Raw genomic sequence first — 25,179 nt, 5'->3', positions numbered from 1 at the left:
GCTCCGGGGAGTCCCTGACTTGACGTCACTTTTCCGGGAGAACCCGGGACACAACCCCACCAGCGCGCAGAGCAGCGGGGCGCTGAGCCCGCGGCCACCACTAGGTTCCGCCCTCTGGGGCCACGCCCACTTCTCGCGAGAAGACCGCACCTGCGCCGGGAGACTCGGGGGGCGGAAGTTAAGTACCGGAAGTGACGGTTACTATGGATCCCGCGGAGGACTGGCTGGTGGAATCCCTGCGCTTGTAAATGGGATTAGGACGGGATATGAGGGGGAGATGACGGGGGTGGGGGCGCGGAGCATGCGGGGACCCCGAGCCTCGGCCTTCTCTCGAGGGGTGTTCGACGCCCGTGCGCACGTCTTGTGATTAGAGCCCCGCTAGTGGAAGGTGAGCGCACGAGTGACCAGTTACTTGGCGCCAGCCCCACGTTCAGGCGGGACACAGCTTCTCTCGTTGAGTTCTCACTGCAGTTTTGAGGGGCAATCAGCTTGGGGCAGCCTGCCAGCTCCGCAGATGAGAACCAGGGCTCAGGGACCCGTGACTGGCCAGGTCCCAGACACCCAGGGCCTAAAATGCGAAACTAGACTCGGTCCCAAGCCTGCCCGGCTCTAACCATCGGGCCACCGCTGCCATCTCAGTCCTTTGTCGGCTATACGGCGCCGTGCACCGTGTGAGTTTTGTGTCCCTATCGTTCAGGTACCAGGATTTCCATGCCTTTGACCTCGCAGGAGCCACTCGTGTCCTTGAATGGGTTGGTGACAAAGGTAATGCTTGGCCCTAAAGGAAATGAGAACCCACTCCTCAGGCTGGGACCCATGCCGCTCTTTTGGGAGCCTCATCAGCACTTACATTCCTCTTATCCCTTGATACAGGGCTGCGCACCGATGGGGAAGGAATTTATCCTTGCTTTGGGGAATTTGGCAGGAGTTTCTAGATCTAGCCATGGTCCACAGTCTTTCTAACAGTTTGTCACAGCTACTTCTTTTCTTCAGGAGTCTTTGTTGCTGGCTATGAAAGCCTGAAAAAGAATGAAATTCTTCATCTGATACTACCTCTCAGACTTTCCGTAAAGGAAAACCAGGTAACTTGAAATACACATGCGGGGTATAGGTGTCGACTTTTATTTGTTTATTAAACATTTACAGAGCTCCTGTTACCTACCAGGTATTGTCCTAGAAGGACAGAGACAAGTCTTGAGTCTGTCCTTATAGTCTAATAGAGAGAGGCAAATATGCATAGACGTTATTGCAGTAGAATGTCACAAGGGGCTTACAAGGGGTCTGCTACAGGAAGAGGTAAATTTTACATTATGAAAAATAAATTTAGTCCAGACCCCAGTGGCTCATACCTGTAATACTAGCTATTCAGTAGGTAGAGATCAGGAGGATTGTGGTTCGAAACCAGCCTGGGCAAACAGTTCCCAAGATCCTATCTGAAGAGTAACCAACACAAACAAGGACTGGCAGAGTGACTCAAGTGGTAGAGCACCTGCCTAGCTGTTGTGAGGCCCTAAGTTCAAACCCTAGTACCTTCTCCCCCATCCCTGGGAAAAAAAAAAAAATTTAGGGAGGCACAAGAGAGAGAGGGTGGCTGAAGCCATTGGAAGTGTTAAGAGCTCCGAGGCTGGATGTGTTGTGTATAAGGATTAAGAGGAGATAGCTAAGGACAGAACTTCAGAGAACACATTTAAGGGGTGGGTAACGGAAGATGATCCCAGGAGAAAGTCTTTGAAAGACAAGTCTTTGAAGTAAGAGAGGTTTAAGAAAAGATAAGAAGAGGGTTGGTAGAATGGCTCAAGTGGTAGAGCACCTGCCTAGCGTCCATCCCCCTGGGCAGTGGAGACCTTGTGTGCAAGCAGCGTCTCATGAGGCAGGCCCTGCAGAGAACCGTTTGTCAGCAGCACAGTGGCTTCATGGCCTCCTGCCAAGCCACGTTCTGCCTTGAGTTCCTCTGGTATGTTCCTTTGAAGAGTCAGCTCTATCTGATTGGCCACTTCTTTGTATTTTAGGGCTTATTCCCGGAAAGAGATTTTAAAGTGCGCCATGGGGGATTCTCAGACAGATCTGTCTTTGATCTAAAACATGTGCCAGATACCAGGTATGGACAGCTCTGGGCCCAGACCTTCCATTCAGGCTGGGATGGCTGGAAATGACCAACCAGTGGTATCCTGTCCCAGTACTGCCACCCCACCCCGAGCACGTGGACATGTGTGGATGTGCACTTACGTGTGCGCACGAACTTAGTTTGTGTACAGAGAAACCAGTGGCCTTGTGTGTTTTGAGTCACTGGGGTTGGTCCAGGGGCTAAATGCAGGAGAGGACTCTTCCTTTCCCAGTGAGCTGATGGTACACTGTGGTCAGGAGAGCTTTCTCTGGGCCAGGGTTCTGTGTTCTGATCTGTCCTCCCTGCCTGGTCTCCATCCTGTAGTGTGGTTTCCTTGGAAGAATCCCAACCTGATTGGGCTGGAGGAGGGGACTGGTGGGGTGTGTGGGCAAGCTCCCTGCTGTCTACACCAAGATTTTGTGTCTATCCGGAACAGGTTGCTAGTGACCAGTGGACTTCCAGGGTGCTACCTGCAGGTGTGGCAGATCGCAGAAGACAGTGGTGAGTAGATTTCACTTGGTGTTTTTTTGCATTACTGGAGTTTGAACTCAGGCCTTTGCACTTGCTAGGCAGGTGCTCTACCACATCAGACACATCCCCAGCCAGTTTTGCTGTAGATATTTTTCAAATAAGGTCTCACACTTTTGCATGTGGCCAGCCTTAGATGTCAGTCCTCCTGCCTCCACCTACCACATAGGAGGGATTGCAGCATGCACCACCATGTCTGGCTTGTTAGTTGGGATAAGATCTTGCCAACTTTTGACCTCCATGGCCTCAAACCTCAATCTCCCAACCCATCCTCCCTCGAAGCTGGGGTTATAGGCATTGTGCTAGTCCTGGGGTATATAAGAAATTTTTTGTTTGTTTGTTTGAGACAGGTCCTTCTGCCTCAGCCTCCCAGCTGCTGAGATTACAGGTGTACCCCACTATACCCTGTGAAGTGTATCACTATAAGTCAGTTTTAGAACATTTTATCACTGCCGTGAGTCCATGCCCATTTGCACACCCTGCCCTCGGCTACCTCGTCCACTTTCTCTATAATAGATTTACCTTTGCTGGACAACAACTGCAGGTGGACTGATGTATACACTCTCTTGTGTCTGGCTTCTTTCTCTTAGCATAGTGCTTTTTTTTTTTTTTTTGGCAGTACTGGGGTTTAAACTCAGGGACTCATGCTTCCTAGGCCGGTGCTCTACCACTTGAGCCACTCCACCAGGCCTGTTTTGTGTTAGTTATTTTCAAGATAGGTGTCTCGAACTGTTTGGCCAGGTTGGCTTTGAACCGTGATCCTCCTGATCTCTGCCTTCTGAGTAGCCAGGATTACAGGCATAGCCACCAGTGCCTGGCTAGCATAATGCTTTTGAAGTCCATGCATCGTAGCATGTGTCAGTAATGTGCCCCTCTTTATGACACACGCTTAGAGTCCCACTGGACAGATGTACCATTCACCAGGTGATGGTCCAGTTTTTTGGTATTTTTTTGTTTTCTTTGTAGCACTGGGTTTTGAACTCAGGGCCTCACGCCTGACACTTTTACTGCCAGAGTCACTTTGCCAGCCCAAAAATCACTTTATTATAATTACTTTTTTGCAGCACTGGGGTTTAAACTCGGCCTTACACTTGCTAGGCAGGTGTTCTTACTGCTTGAGCCACTCCACCAGCCCTGATGGTCCCTGTTTTTACTATCATGAACAGTGCTACTCAGCACATGAGTATATGTCCTTGTGTGAACACGTGTTTCCATTTCTCCTGGGTAGACAGCGAAGAACGGGGTTGCTGGGTCATGTGGTAAATTTATGTTTGATTTTTTTTTAAGGAAACTGAAAATTTTCCAACATGGCTTCATTTACGTTCCCATCAGCAATGGATGAGGATTCCTGTTTTTCCCTTCCTCACTAGCATTTATTATTGTGTGTGTGTGCGTGCATGTGGGTGTGGATTGAACCCAGGGCCTCATGCGTGCTAGGCGGGTGTCACCCCCAGTCCTGCCTTTTTTATGCAAGCCATTCTAGTGGATGTGGTGATGTATGTCATTGTGGTTTTCATTTGTGTTTTACAAATGACTAATTACGTGGGCATCTTTCTTGTGTTCATTGGCCATTTGTATGTTTGGTGAAGTGCCTCATAAGACCTAGCACCTATGTTTTTAATTGGGTTATTGGTCTTTAATGAGTTGTAAATGTTCTTTGTATATACTGGATACAAGTTCTTCACTAGATATGGTTTATTAATGTTTTCTCTCGGTTTGTTGCTTGTTCTTTCATCTTCTTAGTGATGTCCTTTGAAGCATAAAACTTTTAAATTTTGACCAAGTCCAGTTTGTCCAGTTTTTCTCTTAGAGACTGAGCTTTTGGTATTCTGTCCGAGAAACCTTTACCTAACTCAGGTGTTTTCCTTCCAGAAGTTTTTTACAGCTGCAACACTTGAGTGTATGATCCATTTGAGTGAATTTTTGTGTGTGACGTGGGATAAGGGTCTGAATTAGACTTTTTTGCATGTGGATGTTTACTTGTCTAAACTCCTCCTTTCTCTGTTGATTTGCCTGGGCACCTGTGCTGAAAATAAGGGTTTAACTCTGGGCCCGGTCTGTCCCATGTGTCGATCTGTCTATCCTTATGCTAGTAGCTTACAGTTGTTTTTATCTTTTCCCCAAAATAAGCTGGGTGGGGCAGCAAGGGCTGAAAGATGAGAGAGAAAGGAGTCTTGGTGGCCGTGTGGAGGCAAGGCAGGTGCTCTTGTGCTGATGGTGCAGGGGACCAGGCGTGACATAGATCCCGTAGCTGCAGGCCTGTGGGAGTTAATAGGCCAAGAGGGCTTGCTGTGACACCCACAGGAGTGTCGAGTCAGATAAAGTCGTCTTCTCCAGATACTAATGCAGCATATTTCAGAGTTTAGGAAAGACCTGCCAACTATTTTTCTAGAAGCCTAAGAGGGCAATGCTTTCTTGGTGAATTTTCTAAGGCCCAGGAATCTACACATAGCCCTGGTGTCTCAGAAACCTGATTCTGTGAATATATCTAGCCCAAATCTAATCTGTTCACAGGAACAGAGTGTTCACTAGACTCACAGGCTGTGTAGGTACTAGAATTCGGTTTTATTACTTTATAATGAAAAAATAAGTACCATGAAAAGTGGAATGTTCCAGGTCCTTATAACTAGCTTATTCTTTGCTTATAACAGCTCTGGCCCGTGGTAGGTAGCTCAGTGGTAAAGGTAGCCCAGTGGTAAAGCCCTGGGTTTGATCCTCAGCACCCGTCTCCCTCTTCCCCCCACCCCAAAAATGCTGTGGCCCAAACAAAACCTGACTGAAGAATGTGCTGAGAAGGAGGACTCCCTCAGAGGTCTGCCAACTCCTGCTGCCCTGGCTCTCCGTGCTGTCCACACTGCTGGGGCTGGAAGCCAGAGTTGGATGGCTACAGTATCTAAGGGTCCTGGCTGCTGCCACTTGGAACTTAAATATTCCAACTGTAGATGTAGCCCTGCTCACAGCCCAGCATTTTCTTTGCCTCTGTGGGGCTGAGTAGCTTCTGCTCCTGGCACCACTATCAATAGGCCTGTCACCACATTCGCTCAGGGCTGCAGGTTCTGACTCTTGAAAGTGTCTCTGCTCGATGCCTTCTGTGCTGGCTTCATTTCAGAGACAGTGCTTTGTCTACTTTCAAGACCTTGCAGGTCCTTTGCTGTGGCTTTTGCCTTGACTTTGTACCACTTTGCCTTTTCATTGGGGGCCTGGCTTGGTGAATTTGGTGTGAATTTTCTGGGCAGAGAGGAAACTTGATTTTTCTTTATTTTTTTATTTTATTTTATTTTATTTATTTTTTTGGCAGTGCTTGGGATGGAACCCAGGGCCCGCTGTGTGCCAAGCAAGACTGTACCACTGAGCCACACCCCAGCCTCTACTGAACTTTTGAAAAAGATCTTTTCCTTCCTCCCTACAGACAGATCACATCTGAGAACCCTGCTGGCTCATAGTGGCAGATCTGGGAGAATCCAGACTCCTCTGAGGCTGTGGAAGGGAAGGAGGGGCGGCTGAAGTGTGGCCCAGGAGAGTCAGGCAGCCTCCTCAGTGTTCCCTAGAGACAAGGGGTGACCCTGGCACTCGCCTTTTGACTGCCCAAAACCCTGCAGCACCCGTGGAGGGAGGAATTAGGCTCAGGAATTCTGGATTACGTGCATTTAGAGCCCTGGGCACTGGGAGAGTGCTTGGCGTCCTCTGGCCTGAACTGTGGGGGGTCTTGAGGACTTCGCTGCCCCTGGCCTGCTGAGCAATCTGTGGCCTCCCATCTACTGTCCGTCATCGTCTTGACAGGTCCTGTCCTCAGAATCCAAGCAGGCTGCAGCAGAATCAAACCAGCCTGATTTGACTTGAGGCCATTTTGTGTAAAACATGGCCCTTCTTGTTTGCAATTTACATTGATGTTGGCCTCCGTTCGCCAGGTGTTAGCAGGTCGCTTGAGGTCGTGGACATGTCTCTGAAGAAATCATAGCTCACAAGCCCTGTACCTGTCACTTTTCACGAAGGTGGGTGACATCGGCAGTGTTCATTCCCTTCCTCTTCCTGTTCTCTACTGACAAGAAAACGCCAGCCCTGGTTGTGGAGGACTAAGATGGCAGCAGCCATCCCCTCCCATTTGCAAAAACAGTTCTTGAGACAAGTTGTCAAGAAACCAAAGTGATTCTGGCAGTTTCAAATCTGCAGATACGACCTCAACCTCGTCTTGCCACCTGTCGGTCGGCTCCCTTCCCTCTGTGACCGTCTACATTTCCAGGTCCTTACCACAGATGGCTTCAAGCTCTTGTCATCAAGTCTGCACTTCAGCCGAATGTTTTCTCCTTTTCCCCAGATGTCCTCAAAGCCGTCAGCACCATTGCTGTGGATGAGGATGGGTGTCTCTGGCCCAGGGTAGCCATCTTTCCCTCCACGGCCCCCGGAGTCCTTCACGGTGTGCGGCTCAGTGACCTGAAGATTGCAGACCTAGAATCCCAGAAGATCACGTACTGCTCAGGTACTGCCCAGCCTAGCTCAGTTCAGGCTTCTGTGCCAGACACTGGAGGGACATGGGGCACAGAGACAAGCCCGGGCCTCAGATGTCTTCCATCACGGGATGGGTGGGGAGAGGCAGCCCAGGAACCAGTGCCACCCAGGTGGCCAACGATGGTGATGAGTGGAGGGGAGACATGAGTCATCCTGGGATTGCTGGAGCCAGCCAACCCTGCCAAGAGCTGGGCCTGTCTGCCTCCAGCAGTTTTTTCTTTGCCCTGGGCCTTCCAGGTGTCAGTGACAGGGAGGAGCTGAGTAGCCTGCAGGTCCTGGATGCAGACACCTTTGCTTTCTGCTGCACCTCTGGCCGGCTGGGCCTCGTTGATACCCGCCAGAAGTGGGCATCCGTGGAGAATCTCAGCCCCAGCCCTGGGTCTGCTGGAGGGAGATGGTGTGCAGAAGTTAAGGACAGGGGCCAAGGTACTGGACCCTGCATCGCCAGCCTTGGCTCAGATGGGCAGCTCCGTCTTCTTGACCCCCGGAATCTCTGTCATCCCGTGAGCTCAGTCCAGTGCCTGGTGCCAACACCCAGCCCCAACCCAGAGCTGCTGCATGTGACCTGGGCCCCAGGCCTGGACAACTGCTTGGCCATTTCAGGTACTGCTGAGCAGGGCTATGGATCTGCTGTTCCTTCTCTCTCCAGAGAAGGATGGAGTGCTAGGGAGGAGCCCACAACCCACAGTAAATTTAGCTCCAGGCCAGGCGCTGGTGGCTCACGCCTGTAATCCTAGCTACTCAGGAGACAGAGATCAGGAGGATCACTGTTTCCAAGCAAGTCAGGGCAAATAGTTCACCAAATCCTATCTTGAAAAACCCAACACAGAATAGGACTGGCAGAGTGGCTCAAGTGGTCGGGTGCTTGCCTAGCAAGTTCAAACCTCAATGCCACCAAAAAAAAAAAAAAATCTGGCACCTGGCCATACCCGTCCACACGTTGGTGGCAGCCTCTTCAGTCTCAGGGGTGCAGGTCTCAGGTTGGTGGAGAGCCCTGCAGATGTGGGACAGCTGTGAGGCTGCACTGGAAGAGGTGACAGGTCTCAGGGACACTTCTCAGCCTGCTCGAGTTTGAGATGTAGCAAGCCAGCTAGCGCCCAGGCCCGTGGGCTGGTGCAGTCCAGTTGCGTAGGAATATTACCTAGAGCGTCCGCAAGCCAGCGGGCAGGATCTGCCGAGACTAGGGGCAGGAGTCTAAAGAGTAACTGAGCGTCAGGGAAGGAAGTGGGGGAACCCAGAAAGAGCAGAGAAGTCCCCCATGGCGGTGCAGGACTGGAAGACAGCAGGGTGGGGTGAGAGGTGTGGCTCCCGTGGTCAGGGGCAGGCGGACTTTGTTCCAAAGGCTCTTGCTTCTCCCATCAAGGAGGAAACAGGGCCATCTGCTGAGAGGGCCGCAGAGGTGGAAGGACTAGAATTTGGGGCAAGTTGAGGTTTGGGAAGGTCTTTGAAGCTTCCCTTTCCCCTGGGAAGATGATCGTGCCTGCTTCACCTGCTTGTAAGGGTTAAGAAGCCCGTGTCTTAGACGAGCCTGGGCCTGACACGTAATAGGTGGACCACAGGTGCTCATGGCGACTACCCAGGGACTCCCCAGGGCCTCCTTGGGCAGATGGTACACTCCCTTTGTTGGCCCGTCTTGTGACTGAAGAAGTCGTCCTCAGCCTGTTGGGTCCACAGAGCAAATCAGCAATAGTTCTAGGGATTTCACATCAGTCTCTCTTCTCTGTCCTTCCTCAGGTTTTGATGGCACAGTCCAGGTCTATGATGTCACGTCTTGGGATGGAAAGGGGAGCCAAGCAGAGCCTCTGTTCACTCACAGAGGCCACATCTTCCTAGATGGAAATGAGATGGACACTGCTCCTCTGGTCACCACCCATACCTGGCACCCCTGCAAACCCAGGACTTTGTTATCAGCAGCAAGCGATGCCTCTGTCCATGTGTGGGACTGGGTGGACCTCCGTGCCACCTGCTGACACCAGCACCCTCCACCCTGGCCTCTGGAGGAACAGCTGCTCGAGTGGAGAGGACACTGATGCAAGACTTAGAGACCCTAGTCGGTGCTCCCAGTGTGTGGCCTCAGGCAAGTCAGCAGCCTTTCTTGGCCCCAGTTTTATCTTTTTTTTTTTTTTGTTTAATTTGTTTGTTTGAGATGGTCTCCAGAGCCTCCTGCCTCAGCTTCCCATGTGCTGGGATTATAGGCGGGTACACCACACCTGACTGACCTCTATTTTCTTTTCTTTTTTTGGTGGGTCTGGAGTTTGAATGCAAGGCTACACACTTGTAAAGCAGGTGTTCTACTGCTTGAGCCAGACCACCAGTCCATTTTGCCCTGATTATTTTGGAAATAATAATGACTCAGAAGAGCTCATGAATGCAAATGTGTTGTGTGGACCTCTTTATAGAAAAAAATGTGTAAGAGCCAATTAACACGAAAGGGAGTCAGCCCAGTGACAAGGAGCAGTTAAGGCAGGATTGTGACATCTTTGCCAATCAAAGTGCCTGGTGTTAAAAGGTTTTCCCTTTGAACAGCTGACAGGGGCCATGATGCTTAGGGCAGAGGAAGGAGAGGAGTGTCAGGTTCCTTGTCCCGGCTGGCACCACACCTGGTCCAGCTGAGCCACAGGGAATATGCGCAGCCTACTATATGGCAGTTACATTTTCCTAGTCTTGCCCTATTACAGATAGCCTGCTGAACACCTTGGCACCATGAGCAGTGTTTGAGGATAAATTTCCAAAACCCAGCTCACTGGGGCAGAGGATATATGGCTTTTAGGTTTGTAAACACTGCCAAGGGGCCTTCCGTACAGGTTGTGCCATTTTCTGTTTCCACCAACAGCGATGTTCTGCCTCTGTCCCTGTCCACGCTAACAAAGTGTTCAGTGGCCCTGTGGCCCTTGCCAGTCTAATAAATGGAAGCTCAGTGCCTGTAGCTTTAGTTTGTATTTCTTTTATAGGTGAGGCTAGGGCTCTTCATGTACATAAAACTTGGGGCAATTTTTTTTGGTGGTACTGGGGTTTGAACTCAGAGCCTCACACTTGGTTGGCTGGCAATCCACTTGAGTCACTCTGTCAGCCCTTTTTGTATTGGGTATTTTGAGATAGAATATCACAAGCTGTTTGCCTGTGCTGGCCTCCAACCACGATCCTCCCGATCTCTGCCTTCCAGGTGGCTACAGTGGCTAGTGTAACAGAGCCACAAGTAGCTGACTGGGGCAAATATTTCTAAAAGGATACTAGCCAGGGTGGGAAAACAGGTGCTGTGACCCAGCAGCACTGCAGCCAAGACAGATGTCCTCACACAGGCCGCACTTGGCACTGCTTGCTGCTTCCTACGCCTGCGGGGAGCGGGGGAGCCGGGGAGCAGACAAGGGAGGGACGTCTCCCCGTTAGGTAACTTCTCACTGTAGCTCTAAAGGATTTAAGGAATTTGGTGTATGAAATTTACTTGATTACTGGTCACCAGTGCTTTGATTTGGGATAATTTCATTTTATTTTATTTCGTGGTGCTGGGGATGGAACCCAGCGTTTCACACACCCTACACGAGTGCCATACTGCCGTACCACTGGGCTACACCCTGTCCCTGATTGGTTTTGAAACAGCACTGCTGAGACGCAGTTCACATGCTGTATCACTTACAGGGCACAGTGCTATGGCTTTGCAGATAGTGACGGCGGGGTGTTGGTTCCCCATGCTTCTAGCCCTAGTTACTCAGGAGGCAGACTAGAGGAGGACTGACGTTCAAGGCCAGGCCAAACAGTTCCAGAGACCCCATCTCAAAAAAAGGCTAGAGGATGGCTTGTGTGGTAGAGTGCCTGCCTAGCAAGCGTAAGGCCCTGAGTTCAAATCCCATACTGCCCCCCCCCAAAAAGATATATATACATATATAACAAAGTATTCGCTATTTTAACCACTTTTCTCCATCGTAACCTTTTTCAGTGCACCGTTCACTGGCATTGATTACCTTCACAGCGCGGTACAACCGTCACCCCAAACAGAGTCTAAGCCCGTGGGCCTGGTGTGCTGATGTCAGCTGGTTTCTTACACGTGGTTTATTCCCAGCTCTTGGTCTCGTTAGAAGGCCAGCAGCCCGATGAGTAAGGGGTCTGTCCTGTGACCTCATCTCACCTTAATCTCCAACACAGTCACTTTGGGGATTGGAGTTTCAACATGGATCTGGGGAAGGGGTGTACAGTTCACTCCACTTGGGAAATGGGGTCCCACTATGTTGCCCAGGCTGTTGTCGAACTTGTGAGCTCAAATGATCCTTCCTGTCCCACCCCCTCTTGCTTCCTGAGTAGCTGGGACTACATGCATGCTTGACCGTGCCCAGCTCAGAAATGAATTTTTTTATTACTTAATTTAACAGTGAAGTTCATAGAATGTTAGATTTTGGAGACATTTAGAGTTTTCAATTTGAAGATGTGATCATTCTGTTTTCTCAGTAATTTCCGCCTCCTGAGAGCTCATTCTGTAGCTCTCCCCAACTCTATTCAGTGACATCCCATTGCTAGCTTGAAATTGGCCATGGTAGGAATAATTACAGCTCAGAAGGTGGCAAGTGTCACAAGGCAGAGCTCTGTTCTGCTCCTGAGACCTGGCTCGACAGCAACGCCGCTGCCTGAGCTGTAATATTACAAGTTAAAGCAGAAGTGAGTCATTCAGAAAGTAGAATAGATGCGTGAATGTAAAAGCTGCTTTGCTTTGCTGAAAAATGCTGTCAAAATGTGTCAGTCGTGGTCTACCCAGGAAGACTGAACCACACCTGGTAATTTCACCCAGGGAGTTTAACGATGAGCTACTGGAAGAGGAAGTGAGGCAAGGTGAGGCAGCAGTGATAAGCAAATGCAGAGGTCACTGCCGTACAGGGACAAAGGAGTCAGAGGTGGCCCCTGTGGGAGCTGGGGTATCCCAAAAGTGCCAGGTCCACAAAGAGCCGATGACTGCGGGAAGTACAAACAGGAGACATCTGGACTTCAGACAAAACAGCAGGGGACGGACTGAAGACAATAGAGGAATGACAGGTACCACATTCTAACCTCAACAGTTCGGAAAAGGAAAAATGTGAATAAACAAAGAACAGGCCAGGGCCACTGCGCACACCTATAATCCAAAAATTGGGAGACAAGCAGGAGGGTCACGAGCTACAGCACAGCCTGGGCTACCTACAAGATGGCGTCTTAACAAAAAGGAAAAAAGGTTGTGAGATTAGTTTGCACAATTATATGCTAATTTGGAAATTTATTATAAAATTATTGTATGTAGAAAATCTGAACCATCCAGTACTTGAAAGTGGAACTCATCCAAGGAATAATGAAAAGCTGGCAATGCAGCTCCGTGGCAAAGGGCACACCCAGCACCATCAATAAAAAAGTATTCAGGGTGAGACTGTTGTGAAAAATTTGGGGGGGACAAGGTCGCACTATGGCAGCCAAGGCTGGTCTCCATCCTCCTTAGCCTCCCAAGTACTGGGATTACAGGCATATACGACCACACCCAGCTTCAAACTTCTAAAGAGTAACAAATTCCCGTGTTTACAGAGATTTATTTTTCTTTAAATCTGGAAAGCTAACCAACTCATTTTATGAAGGTGCTATAATCAGAATACCAGAAGGTGGTCAAGAAAGTGTGGTGCTCCCCGCCACCTCATTCAAGCTCAGTCACAGATGGTAGGTGGTAGCCCTCAACCCTATCAGCCCCATTCTTCCTTCCATAGCCAGTATTTTGCACACCCCTTACTATCCTGAGATAAAACTTTGTGAGGAATATTGATTGCAAAATATTCACTGGAAAGTACAAGGGGCTAAAACAAGCGTGTGTTTCTCTAAGTAAAGTCCATCCTGTACAGATGTCATAGCAAGAGCAGGAAAGGAACCCAGGCACAGCTGGTGACATGCTTGTCTAGCAAGCTCACGGCCTGGTTCCAGCCTCAGCCCTGCAAAACCCTGGGAATGCCCCGTGCACGCCCACAGGTGCTGCATGAGTGACTCCCACCTGGGGTCCGTGCATGGCTCTTCAGGCTGGTAACTGTGAGCCTCTGAACAAGACAATATACTGTTTTCTGGCATTTTTGAAAGTCATGTTTCCGGAAATTGCAGGTATGTAAAACTATGCAAAGCTTTTCTTGGGTGTATGTAGAAAAGTAGATCATGTGACAAAATGGGTTTTCCCTACACCAGTGGTTCCTCAGGTTGCTGTGCATCACAGATCACCTGGAAGGCCTGCGGGTTTTTTGAGACAGGGTCTCAGTAGGTAGCGCAGGCTGCTTGAGCCTTTCAACTGCTGGGATTATAGGTATGTGCACTGAAGCCTGGCATAGACTATTTGAAACACAGACTGCTGGGCTCCTCTCATGGACGTTCTGAAGAGGTTGGTGTCAGGATTCAGTGAGAGGAGCAGAACCTCCAGAGAACAGTTCACACACGCACACACTGTGAAATTTGGTGCGAGAGCTGGCCACATGGTCTTAGGGACAACACTGGCTGCTGCTTCCCATCTGAGGCTGAGCTCAAGGCAGGGTTGACAGCTGGGAAGGGCCATGGCAGTACAGTGGGGAGAGCAGGGGTCAGCTGTGTCCAGTTGTGCCCCTTCATCAGGGAGCAGTGCTGCTCTGGCCGGGGAGTTGGAGAAACTGAAGGAGCATCACGGGCAGGCGGAGCATCAGCAGCCTCTGCCTGTAAATGGACCCAGAAGTGACTTCTCAGGACTGGTTCTGCCAGCCAAGTCACCACCTTCTAAGGCCACCGCAGCGTTGGAGAGGAGCCCACAAATTTGCACATTGAATCAATCCCAGGTGGAGATGCACCTGCTGGTGGTCTGTGGTCATCCTGAGAGTCACTGTCCCCCCATAAGCAGGACATCTCTATGCAGAGCCATCTCCAAACTGCACTAACTGCCCCCAACTTTCTGACAAACTCCACACCCCCCTCCCCAATGTCTAAAATCTACACATTCCACAAGAAGCTCCCGGGGTTCTCAGCAGTTCTGGGAGGGTGCACCAGCGCACCTGACAGGAACCAAAGATGACCAGCCACTCACATGGCCACCAGCACACGATCCAGGCCAGCTGAGCGGTGACTGCTGTGCTGACCCCCAAAACTCCAGGTGATGTCACAGAAGATTCAGCAGCATCCTTGAGGAGGCAAGAGGGGTACCTGCAGGGGTGGAAAAGGAGGGTGACCCAGTGGGGACAGATCTTCACAAGGATGTTCTAGAACAGAACGTGGAGGTAAAGACAGCTACCACCAGGGAAGGGCCCTGGGAGTGACGGATTTTTTTTTTTTTTGGTGCTGGTGGTACAGGAGTTTGAACTCAAGGCCTTGTGCTTGCTTAGGCAGGCACTCTACCACTTGAGTGACACCACTAGCCCAAGAGATATCCTTAAAGGCCAAACCTCTAGGGGCTCACCCAAATCCCTTCTTGGCACTGCCTCCCCTTCACACAGCCTTCTAAGGAGACAGGTTAGGGCTGGGGACATGGCTCAAGTATAGAGAGCACCTATCTAGCAAGCGCAAGCCCCTGAGTTCAAAACCCCAGTATCGCCAAAAAAAAAAGGAAGACAGGTTAGCCAGCTCACCTGACCACAGCTGGTTGGACCAGGGACACCATCCATTCACTGGGATGTGGGGTTAAGAGTTGGAGTCAGTGACAGGGCCTCAGCACCATGTGTAAGGCTGGGTTCCTGGGCAGCGGGAACAGGTCTGTGGAAGGAGCCAGGCCACCAAGATTGAAGAGAAAAGCAGAGGCAAGGAGGAGAGTAGCAGCAGAGACAGGCACAGAGAGTGGCTCAGTAAAGGTGGGAGAATGAAAAACAAGCAGCCCCCAGAGGGCTCTGCACTGGTTGTGAGGTCAGGGAGGGAAGTAGGTGCTCTCCATGGCCATGGGAAGAGGTGACCTGAGTACATGTCACATGCCAGGGTGTGAGATACAGGGCTATATAAAATACAGCCCTGCTGGCAGGGGAGTTGGGGAGCAGGTGGGGAGGGAAGGGGTGCTATGTTTTGGGAGCCTGGGTGATACCCACCGCTGCTTGGTTGGAGTCCAGTGTGAGTAAGGAAGGTGACAGCTGGGGTGTACTGTGCCTTCAAGCAGAGGGAGCAGCATAGGAAAAAAATAGTGGGAAAGGCCCAGCCCCGACTGGGCAGCAAGGGAGCTGGAACCACAACAGAGAAACCGGGCTGTGGCCAGCCAGGGTTGCTCGGCCCGCTGGGCCAAGGGGTTGCTCCTGCGGTTCCCTGAAGGCCATGGGAGAGGGCAACAAGGTGGAGGCTGGGGTTGCCCAGACTTCACTAGGCAGGAGGAGCAAACGTGACAGTGTGTCCACATACACGCTCCCTTGTGTTCTGGATGCATTTGACATGAAGCGTAACAAAACCAGTCAGCAAACAAGTTCAGCTCTTCTCTACCCTGCCGGGAAATGACAAAATGGTGTGTGTGCCCTACAGGAGGTGCTGAAAGTGGGCACAGTCCTAGACACAGAGTAGGAGGTGGTTCCAGGGCAGGGGAGAGAATGGGGAGTTCCTGGCTACGAGCAGAATTCTAGTGTGGGCATAAGAAGTCCTGGGGTAAGGGACAGCTCAGCGGTGGTGATGGCCGCACAAGAGCTGGATGAACTTAACAGCTATGACGTGGCTGCTTGGAAAGTGTGACGACAGTGACCGTCTACCAAACATGTTTTACGGTTTTTAAGGCAAAGTTGCCAGGGCCCTGCGCTCCAGAGCCTCTCCTCCTCCCCTCCAGCTGTGCCCCTCGGTGGGTGAGAAGCCCACAGGAACACAAGTGTGCACCCACATTGCACCCAGTTTGCACTCCTCTTCCAGACCATTTTCCAGGCGCGCAGGACCCCCAGTCCCCAATGGAATGGCCACGCTGCTTCCAGGCCTGCACAGCCTGGCCAGTCCTGCCCTCCCGGGGCAGGACGTGAGGCTCGTGTGCGCTCTAGGCCTGGAAGGAGGCCGAGGGCTGCCTGTGTGTGGGGAGTGTGGACAGAGCTTGGGCGCACAGCTGGGATCGCCACACACTTGCAGGAGCTCTTCCAGGTCTGGCGGGGCACAGGAAGCGAAGGCAGGAGAACATGGGGCGTTTGCTCCTGGGCCACCATGTTCCGTCATGAAACTCTGTAGGTGAAGAGTCCAAAATTCTAAATTCAAAACCTGCTAATGGCTTCCCACTCTCTAGGTCGGCGAGAATAAACACCAGAGGACAGAAGTGTGGTGGGAAAGTGGAGAAGCTCTCATCCACCACCCTGGAATGGAAGGCAGCCGGCAGTTCTGCGAAAGGTGGGACAGACACACATTCATCTCTCTGAGACTGGACACAAATCTACACAAAAACCGTACGTGAACCACCAAGCAGCGTCATTTGCAACAGCCAAAAAGTGGAAAGCCAGCTGTCCGTTAGACGGTGGACGAGAACATGGGGCACAGAGGTGGTGTGGCCCGCAGAAGGGAGGACTGGCCTTGGTTCGAGGACAGCTAGCTGTTCCACCCAGCAGCGTTCCACCCAGAGCAGCAGTGGGAGGCCGTGTCTCTTGGGCTTTTAGCAGCATCTTGTCCTGACTCTGTCCCCTACCCAGTGGGCCATGGAGGGGACTTGCATGAGTGACGCTAACTGCACGCTCAGTCACTTACTGACCTTTGAGCTCGTGTGCGAGTCAGGAGCTGCAATGCCCAGGGAGCCTGCACAGTTGGGACGGGGGCAGAACACGGAGTACGACCCCTGAGCAGAGCCTGAATCCCAGCCTGCACTGAGGCCCCCTCTATAAAATGGCCTGATCAGAGTTCGGGCTCATGGAGTGACAGACGCTTAACTGAGGCTGGGCCTGCCACCCTGGAAATACTTACATCTGCTGTTTATTTGCTTAGCAGTGCTGGGGGTGGAAGCAAGTGTGCCTCCCCCACACGCAGCCCCACTCCAGTTCCTGACTGCTGGAGCGGTCCTGTTGGAGGGACAGCAGAGAAGGCAGAAGAGCCTCAGGCACAGGAGGAAGCTGAGTGGGAGCCCTGTCACACTCACTGCCAGCAGTTGCAATTCGCGTCACAGCCTCAGATTTGCAGACATCAGCCTCATATGTCTCTGCCCCGGAGCCTACAGTCTAATGACAAACTTGACCTAAAAAATTAATGAAGCAAAGCAAAACCAAAAACAAACCCTTTGACCACTGTCAGGACTCACTTGGGCTAGCTCTAAAATCTGACTCCAGCGTTTGCTGCTAGCTGGACAGGAAAATGAGGACCCTCACTGTTGCTGAGTTTCTTCAACAAACTGCAGTGCATAAGCTGATTAAATGTGTCATTGATTGCAACTTTGTAATAACCTAAGTGAATTTCATAGGTTCCCAAATGAAGCTTTATCTTTTTCTTAAAGAGGAAGGTTTGACTCACCACAGCCATTTCCATCTGGAGAGGTTTCAAAAGCCACCACAGCTCACTGGTCTAATTCAGACACTTCAAAGCCATGGCTGAGTTTGTATTGAATTAAAAGTCAGTCTCCAGGGTTTGCTCATCTAAGTAACGTGGTGGACAAAAAGGTAACTCAAGTCTGTGCGTGTGTGAGATCTGGGGATCAAACCCAGAGCCTTGAGCATGCAAACTAGGCAAGCGTCCTGCCACTGAGCCACCTCCGCAGCCCTCAGACCAGTTCTGGGCAGGATAGTGGTTAGTACAGCTTCGGATGAAAATTAGGACAGGAAAAAATCACATCGAGTGGGACCCACTAAGAAGCACCACCTCCACGTGACTACTGTACAGTCAAGTCACTGCTGGAAGAGTCCTGTCCAGAAGTCACGGCAGAAGACGTTTAAGCTGCTCCAACATGCCTTTCTCTAAGGATTGTACGGTGCTGCTGAGACACGGTCCCCAGCCTAATTTTCTCATCACTAAGGGGAACACGTGACAGCACTGCACAGCTATCACACCTGAACCTTCTTGTTCCACTCCAAAGAAGCATGATGGTAAAAATTTCCAAAAGGGAATCTTGTTATTTCTAATCTTTTTATAATGCAGAGCTACTTCAGGTATTCATACGATGAATTTCCACCTAACAATTTCTCCCTAAAAGGTGAAGTAAGGCCAGGTGCAGTGGCTCATGTCTGTAATCCCAGCTACTTGGGAAGTAGAGATCAGAAAGATTGCAGTTTGAGGCCAGCCTTTCCAAAAAGCTAACAAGACACCAAAAGAAAAAAAAAATACAAAAAGTTAACAAGACCGTCTCAACCAATGAGCCAGGCATGGTGACGCATATCTGTAATCCCATCTACACAGGAGGCATAGGTCAGAAGGTCAAGGTCTGAGGCTCATTCCTGATAAAAACATGAGCTCCTCACTGAAAAAAAAATAATTAAAAGGAGAGGGCTAGGGGCATGACTCAAAGCAGTACAGTGCCTGCCTAGCAAGCATGAGGCCAGGATTTCAAAGCCCAGTACCACCAACACAGAGAGAGAGAGAGAGAGAAAGGATTTAAAACAATCCAACATTCTAAGAAATTCGAAGCTCAAATTTCTAGATACCTCTTTGAAAACTGAAACAATAGGCTCTTATTTTAATATTATTATGTTTTGGCAGTACTGGGGCTTGAACTCAGGGAGGCAGGCACTCTATCACTTGAGCCATTCCACCAGCTCCTGACAACCGGCTCTCTGACAAGTCTCCCCATGGCAGCAAACTGACGCCCTTTAAGGGATCCTCTTTGGAAAGCAGAGCCAGCAGAGCCAAGCCTCACAAATAAGGCAGCACTGAGCCCTTCCCACGTGCAGGACGCCAGCCACCGGCGTGCGGGGGACAATAAAATCCACAGCCCATCAAGGGACGCCCTTTGACAGACATCCCTTTGGACAGGTTTCTCTGTGCCTTTTAAAAAGCCTTATTATCATTTTGTAAACCTAGTCAGGCTGTGGAGCCAGGCACAGTGGAGGCTTCTGGAAAGCAGCGGGAAGGGAGCTGAAAAGTCAAGGGGGTCTGTCTGAAAAGAGAGGCGTGGTCTGCCCATTTCCAGGCCCCCTCGTTCTCTCCTCCGAGTCCATGCAGACTCTGCAGGCCCCTGGCGCTGCCCGCGGCCTCCCACAGGACGAGGAGACCCCAGGCCGGAGACGAGAGCCAGGCCCGGCAGACGCAGGCGACGTGAGGTCCCCCACGGGACTTGACGCAGGGTTCGCAGTTGCTGCTCCGGCCAGGTTTGCAGGCATTTCACTATTCTCGCGCACAGCTAAACAAGTCCTGCACTTGTTTTTAGGGTGCGGCTCGACAGCGGCCCCCGCTGGCCACTTAGAGAACTGCCATCATTCCATTTAGGCTGGATAACAGAATTGCTAGTTTTGTACACCAAAATGGAATCTCACCGTTCAACTTCCTACGTAAGCCAGAGACGGAGAGGAGCCTGTGCTGTTTTCCTCCTTCCTTTCATTCCACCCAGGCCCCCAGCGCTCCGGGCAGTGCCGCCCACGTTCAGGGCAGGACTTTCTCTCCGGACACCCTAACAGCCACTCCCTCCCTAGCGGGGGTTTCCTAATCTCCTAGGCGCTTCTCAATCCAATCCAGTTGAAGTCAAGATTAACCATCACACCTTGGGACAAAGCGCCTGTGCAATGCCTAAATCAGGAGGAGGAGGGACAACAGAGACTTAGAAGAAACGAAAAAGTGAGTTCTCTGTGTTGTGTTGTGTTTGTGGTACTGAAGTTGAATTCAAGGCACTCAAAGCCACACCTCCAGCCTCTTTTTGGTTTTTAAATGTAATAAAGGGACAGGAGGAGGGAGCAGGAGACGAAGGAAGAACTAGGCTAACATGCACTGACCACTCAACACTGTCACACAGCCAGTGCAGGGCATAGGTGGGATTTGAACTCAGGGCTGTCTGATTCTGCAGCTTTTGGGTTTGGTTTCTTTCCCTACTATACAGTCCCTTAGCCATGTGAGCCAGATCCAGATAGAGAATGAAGGAAATAACCAGCATACAAGCAAATTGGTATAATCTGTCAATTTCAGGGGCAAGAGAACAATTTTAACACAGCTCCTCACCACCACAGCCTGTGCCTCTGCCTCCTATATGTAAGGAGATTTGGGTGACCTTGTGCATGCTGGTGAAATTTTCAGACCTAATGTGTAAAGTCACTGGACTCCCTGCTAGGTAAAATTCTTTGGGAATTTCTGAGGACTGAGAGAGTTGGTGCAGAGAGTCCCAGTCTGGTAGCAAAAGATGACCTAAGTAAGAGAAAAGTCTGAGCTGGGTGCCAGTGGCTCACGCCTGTATCCTAGCTACTCAGGAGACAGAGATCAGGAGGATCACGATTCAAAGCTAGTCCAGACAAATAGTTCATGAGATCCAATCTTGACAAAACCCTTCACACAAAAGGGCTGGTGGAGTGGCTCAAGGTGTAGGCCTTGAGTTCTAATCCCAGTTCCACAAATAAAAAAGGAAGAAAGAAAAGTCTGGCTTATGTGGGAGCTGTTGTGGTGCCTCGTCACCACTGGGCTGCTCTGCCAAGGATGGTGCAGGGCTGGGGAGAGAAAGGAGCAAGAATGAGTGTGTGTTCCCAAATCCTCTTAGAGGACCAGCCCCTCAGTTCAGAAAAGGAAGAGTCTTCCTTCTCTGACTCATATCTGCTTTGTCCTGGCAAAGCAGGCCTGACAAAAAAAAGAAAAGAAACGTTTCTATGATGAAAGCTTTAGGTTTTTCCCTGCCATCTCCATCCAGTGTTTTATGATTCTGTTTTTCAGTTTGGGTGATGTACTTGAAGTGTCTGAATGAGTTTGAAGACATTTACCTATTTTAAGGATTACTGTACTTGAATTTAAGCCTGCCTTGTGCCTTTTCCACCACCCAGGACGCAATTTGTCCCCACTCATCACCTATGGCACCAGTAGTCTCCCACTCACAGCAGCAGAGGTGCTGCAGGCTCTCCTCTGTTGTTTTACAAAACATGCCACCTGCAGTCCTCCTTCCCTTTGAGGTGCTTAGCTAGGCCCTTCCACTCACAGGCCAGCCTCAGTTCACACGCTGTATTTTCCAGTGACAGCAGCTGCATTCCCTACCCCCCATTCTGCACTTCTGCCTTCCCTGCCCACCCACAGAACGTCCTTCCTCCTCCTACCTGCTGCTGCTCACGCTCCCTGGAAGGACTGGAGCTCTGCTCTGGGGCCATGGCGCAACTGTTCCTCTGGTTCTGGCTGCCAGCTCTTTACCACTACCTCACACACACATGGACTCTGTCTGTGCTTGCTTTGGATGGATGTTTATGGAACTAAGCACTTCTGCAGGAACTAGAACTTAAACATTTCCAAGGCACAAAGAAGCAAAGCGGTCAGTATTATGCAAATGTCTGCAGAGGCAAAGCAGAGAGTGGGGAAGACCTCAGAGACAAAGCCCGGAACCTATAATAAGAAAGACAGAAAGGTGGGTGAGGAAATACATTAGATGGGCTTGTTCATCATCTAGTGTGTTCAGTAGACGCAGAAAGAATACACAGGACATTTCCCATAATTCCTTGCAGATTGGTTTTTGGAACCCGGGCCCTTACTCAAAAAGAGAGCTGGCATACGCGCTCCTCCTTGGTCACAGAGCAACTCTTTATGGCAGGGACCAACACTCAGAGCAGCCAGGGCAGTCCGCTGTCAGAAGAGTCAAGTCTGCCCTGGTGCCTGTGGGGAGTGGCTCTGTCCCCCGGGAAGCAGCTGGGGAAGGCTGGTAGGAGGGGTCGGGGTTGGTGGTCTGGTTAGGAGCAGGGAGCCTGCGCCTTACTTCTAAGGCTGAGACGCCAGTTCTCTGCGGGAGAAAGGCTGGGCTCATGGAGGTGCGTGGTCACTTGCCACTGGTCTCAACTACAGGGCGTCGCGAAGTGAAGGTCCAGGACAAGTCTAGAGCGTCCCACGAGGCGTCCCAGCACCCTGGAGAGCAGCACCCATGGAGGCGCCCCTAAACCGAGCCTCAGGGGCGCCGACCACGGACCGCCCTGGCTCTGGCCGTTTGCGGGCCTCTCCGCACGCCGGCGAGCTCTAGGGAGGTCGTCTAGGGCCTGACCATGCGGGCTCACGGGTGTCCCGGGAGAGGAAAGCAAAGGGAAATTATGGCTTCCACTGCCCCAACGCTGGAGCCATCAGGGCCCGGGACCTGCAAAGGCACACGGGTGGCGTGTGGCGGGGACATGCACTGGACAAGCCCTTTCACCGTGCACTGGGTGACAGGCCCCGCGCCGCCTTCCCTGCAAGCTTTTGGGGGACCCAGTCTCCCCGCCAAGCCGCGCCATCCGGCGGGGCGGCTCAGGCCCGACGTGACGGCCCCTCCTGTGCCCACGGGCGACTCGGCCCCGTGGCACTTTCTCCACACAACGGAGACACAACGTCCCCACAGGACACTCAACGTCCCCACAGGCCACTCGAACCCAGAAGCCAGACCCGAAACTCCGCAATTCGGAAGCCCACTGAACCCCGGAACCGGAAACCCAAGCCGCAGGAGGACTCAGTAAACTACATTTCCCAGAGGCCTCTAAGGTCAGGTGGACAGCACCGTTGGCCAATAAGATTTGAGAATGTCTCAGCCGCCAGTTTCAGGCGCATCGTTGTGGAGGGGCGGGACTTCCGTGCCGGCGCCGCTGAAGGGGCTGAGGAGGTCCTGCGTCCCGCCCTGCGCCGCGCTGATGGCGCCGAGCGACACGGCGCTTTACCCGGCGTCTTCGCCTAGGGCTGAGGCAGCTGCTTGTCCCTACTGCACAGGCGAAGGGGTTCCAGTTCGCCTCTTCCGCACACACACTGTTTGACGCTTATTCAGTCAACAGCCAGTTGCGGGGCATCCGCTTTGGGTCCTGCGGGGTCAGAAAAGCGAAACGGCCTCTCCTCTGCGGGGAGGCTGCGCTGCTGCAGCAGCCATGTGGCCCCAGGGCGGGGTGCTGCACACGGGCGAGCTCAGAGTAACGGGAGATGCTGCAGAGGGGCTGGGGGCTCCGGGAGAGGGGAAGAAGCCATTTTCTTTAGCACTCATCTTAGGGCCGGGCATGGTGGAGCGCGGTTATAATCCCAGCACTCTGGAGGCAGAGGCAGGAAAGTCAGGAGTTGGGCTGCATAGGGAGATCCGGCCTCAGCTTTTTATCTTTCTTAATCTAGGGCTTTCTTTGGTGTTGGGGCCCAAACCCAGGGCCTCATGCGTGCTGAGCACGTGCTCTGTCGCTGGGCCGCCCCGTCCCTCAGTTGCTCTTGTCGTAGGAAGCGCGGTGTGTGGAGAGGTGGGGAGGACAGAAGGCCAGGCTCCTCCAGAGAGCCGGTTGTGAGGCTGGGCCATGGCTTCCTCTCTGCCCTTAGGAACAGGCATTCTGTAATGATGTGCTGCTGTCGTGAACAACTGTAATCCCAGCTACTCCGGAGGCAGAGATCCAGAGGGTCAAGGTTCGAGATCAGCCTGGGCAAAAAATTAGCAAGACCCCGATCTGAACCAATAAAAGCTCGGCAAGGTGGCCCGCGCCTGCCATCCCAGCTACATGGAAAGCATAAGTAGGAGGATGGTGTCCAAGTCAGCCAGGGCATAAATGTGAGCCCCTGTCTCGAAAATAACAAAAGCAGGGCTGGGATGTAGCTCGGTGGCAGAGCACTTGCCTAGCATGTGTGAGGCCCTAGGTTCGATTCCAGCACCAAGAAAGAAAAGACACAAAAAAATAATAATAACCAAAGCAAATAAAGGCTGAGAGAGTGAGTGGCTCAAGTGGTAGGGTGCCGGCCTAGCAGGTGCAAGGCCTGGAGGTTAGACCCCAACTGCAACCAAAAAAGAAAGGTTAACATCAAACTCAGGCCAGCCCTTGACTGCACCCTACTAGCTTCCAGAACCACTCTCCAGACCAGCCCAGAAGTTCCCCAGAGCTGCCTCGGGACCCACAGGGCGGGGCAAAGGCCTAAGTGAGAAGAGGGTTTGGGCTCTCGTCCCCCAGACACGGAGCACCTTTAACATGGCGCACACAGCCTGGAGTGAGACCCTTCACGGCGTGGCAGGCCTGTGACCGGGACAGAACATTCTGAGTCGGACACGTGGAGTGGACAGCAGCAGTGGTCCAAGGACAGGGGTCCTGGGACCACAACCTCTGCTCAGATGCCAGAGGCATGAGCTCCAACTGCACCCACACAGGCAGGAAGTCACAAGCAACCGTTTTCTCAAAGTCTCCACTTCCTCTGTGGCTTCCGGCCAATTCTGTCAAGAGGGTGAATAAAGGAAAGACTAGTATTTTGCCCAAAGATCTGAGAAAGCTTAACAGAACTCTTCATGTGGAAGTCTCCAGGGTCATCTGTGACACACTGAGTGGAACAGAGCTGCTGGGCCACGGGGGAACTCCCTGGTGACAAGCTAGGGTCCCTCTGCAGGGAGGGACCATGTGCTCATGTGGACGGTCCTGCGGCCAACTAGGGAGAAGACTAAATGCTGTGGCTACCAGGTTTTTATTTGACCCTATTAGATATTTCAAATGGCTTCAAGAAACACAGTGGAGGTAAGAGACTTCAGGAGCAGTGACTGAGCGGCTCGAGCAGGGCAAGTCACCAAACCTCTGCAGAGTGCAGCCTCCCTAGCGCACAGGGCTGGTGTCAGGGTCAAGTGTGCGATGCGTGAACTGCTGTTTCTACCGTAAGCTGTTACGGTTTGTTGCAAAGGGTAAATGCAACCCCGAAGGAAATTCCGCGGGGAAAGCTCATCTCCTTGTGAGTTGCCTCAGACTGTGAAACCTCTAGGAAGAGCGAAGTGTGTAGTGACACAAACTTGCACAGAACCAGGTCCATCCCGCTCCCGCACTGAACCTGCTACACCTCAAACTTGAGGACAGGCAGGAGAGAGACCAGGCACGCACTGGGAGGGGAAGCGCAAAGCTGTACTCCTCAGTTGCTGCTTGATCTGGGCGCTGGTTACACAGTGTAGGCAGTGTGTGAAAATTCAGTCAGCTGTACACTTTTGTGCATTTCTCTGCCATGTTACAGTAAAATGTTGAAAATGAGGGAACTGTCTCAGGATAGAGTTACACTGATATACCAATTAAAGGGTAAATATAGTATCTTGCTGGCGTGATGGTGCATCCCTGTAATCCCAG

The 25,179-nt window shown here is 51.6% G+C and overlaps 1 protein-coding gene and 1 long non-coding RNA gene across 3 annotated transcripts; one reads left to right on the top strand and one right to left on the bottom strand.

Annotated features, from left to right (window-relative positions):
• The first annotated feature begins 155 nt into the window (after positions 1-155).
• On the top strand, positions 156-17,031 carry Wdr73 (WD repeat domain 73). Of its 2 annotated transcripts, XR_012444025.1 has the most exons (9): positions 156-244; positions 698-765; positions 994-1,082; positions 2,010-2,098; positions 2,541-2,605; positions 6,948-7,109; positions 7,376-7,741; positions 8,873-9,215; positions 16,311-17,031. XR_012444025.1 is itself a non-coding variant. In XM_020179975.2 (8 exons), the coding sequence occupies exons 1-8, from the start codon at positions 204-206 to the stop codon at positions 9,106-9,108; spliced, it is 1,116 nt and encodes a 371-aa protein (XP_020035564.1). In that variant the 5' UTR covers positions 156-203; the 3' UTR covers positions 9,109-10,064. The 2 variants fall into 2 exon arrangements, 1 of the variants encoding a protein (XP_020035564.1); XM_020179975.2 differs by lacking the exon at positions 16,311-17,031 and having other exon boundaries at positions 8,873-10,064.
• On the bottom strand, positions 11,508-17,115 carry LOC141419249 (uncharacterized). The gene is made up of 5 exons (XR_012444026.1): positions 16,976-17,115; positions 16,154-16,249; positions 14,710-14,833; positions 14,172-14,287; positions 11,508-13,807 (listed from the first exon to the last, which is right to left on the bottom strand). It is a non-coding gene; the product is annotated as an uncharacterized lncRNA (long non-coding RNA).
• Positions 17,116-25,179: the final 8,064 nt, after the last annotated feature.

Source organism: Castor canadensis, chromosome 19 (genome assembly GCF_047511655.1).
Source record: "Castor canadensis chromosome 19, mCasCan1.hap1v2, whole genome shotgun sequence".
Lineage (NCBI taxonomy): Eukaryota > Metazoa > Chordata > Mammalia > Rodentia > Castoridae > Castor > Castor canadensis.
This window is presented reverse-complemented; position numbering and strand designations above follow the sequence as displayed.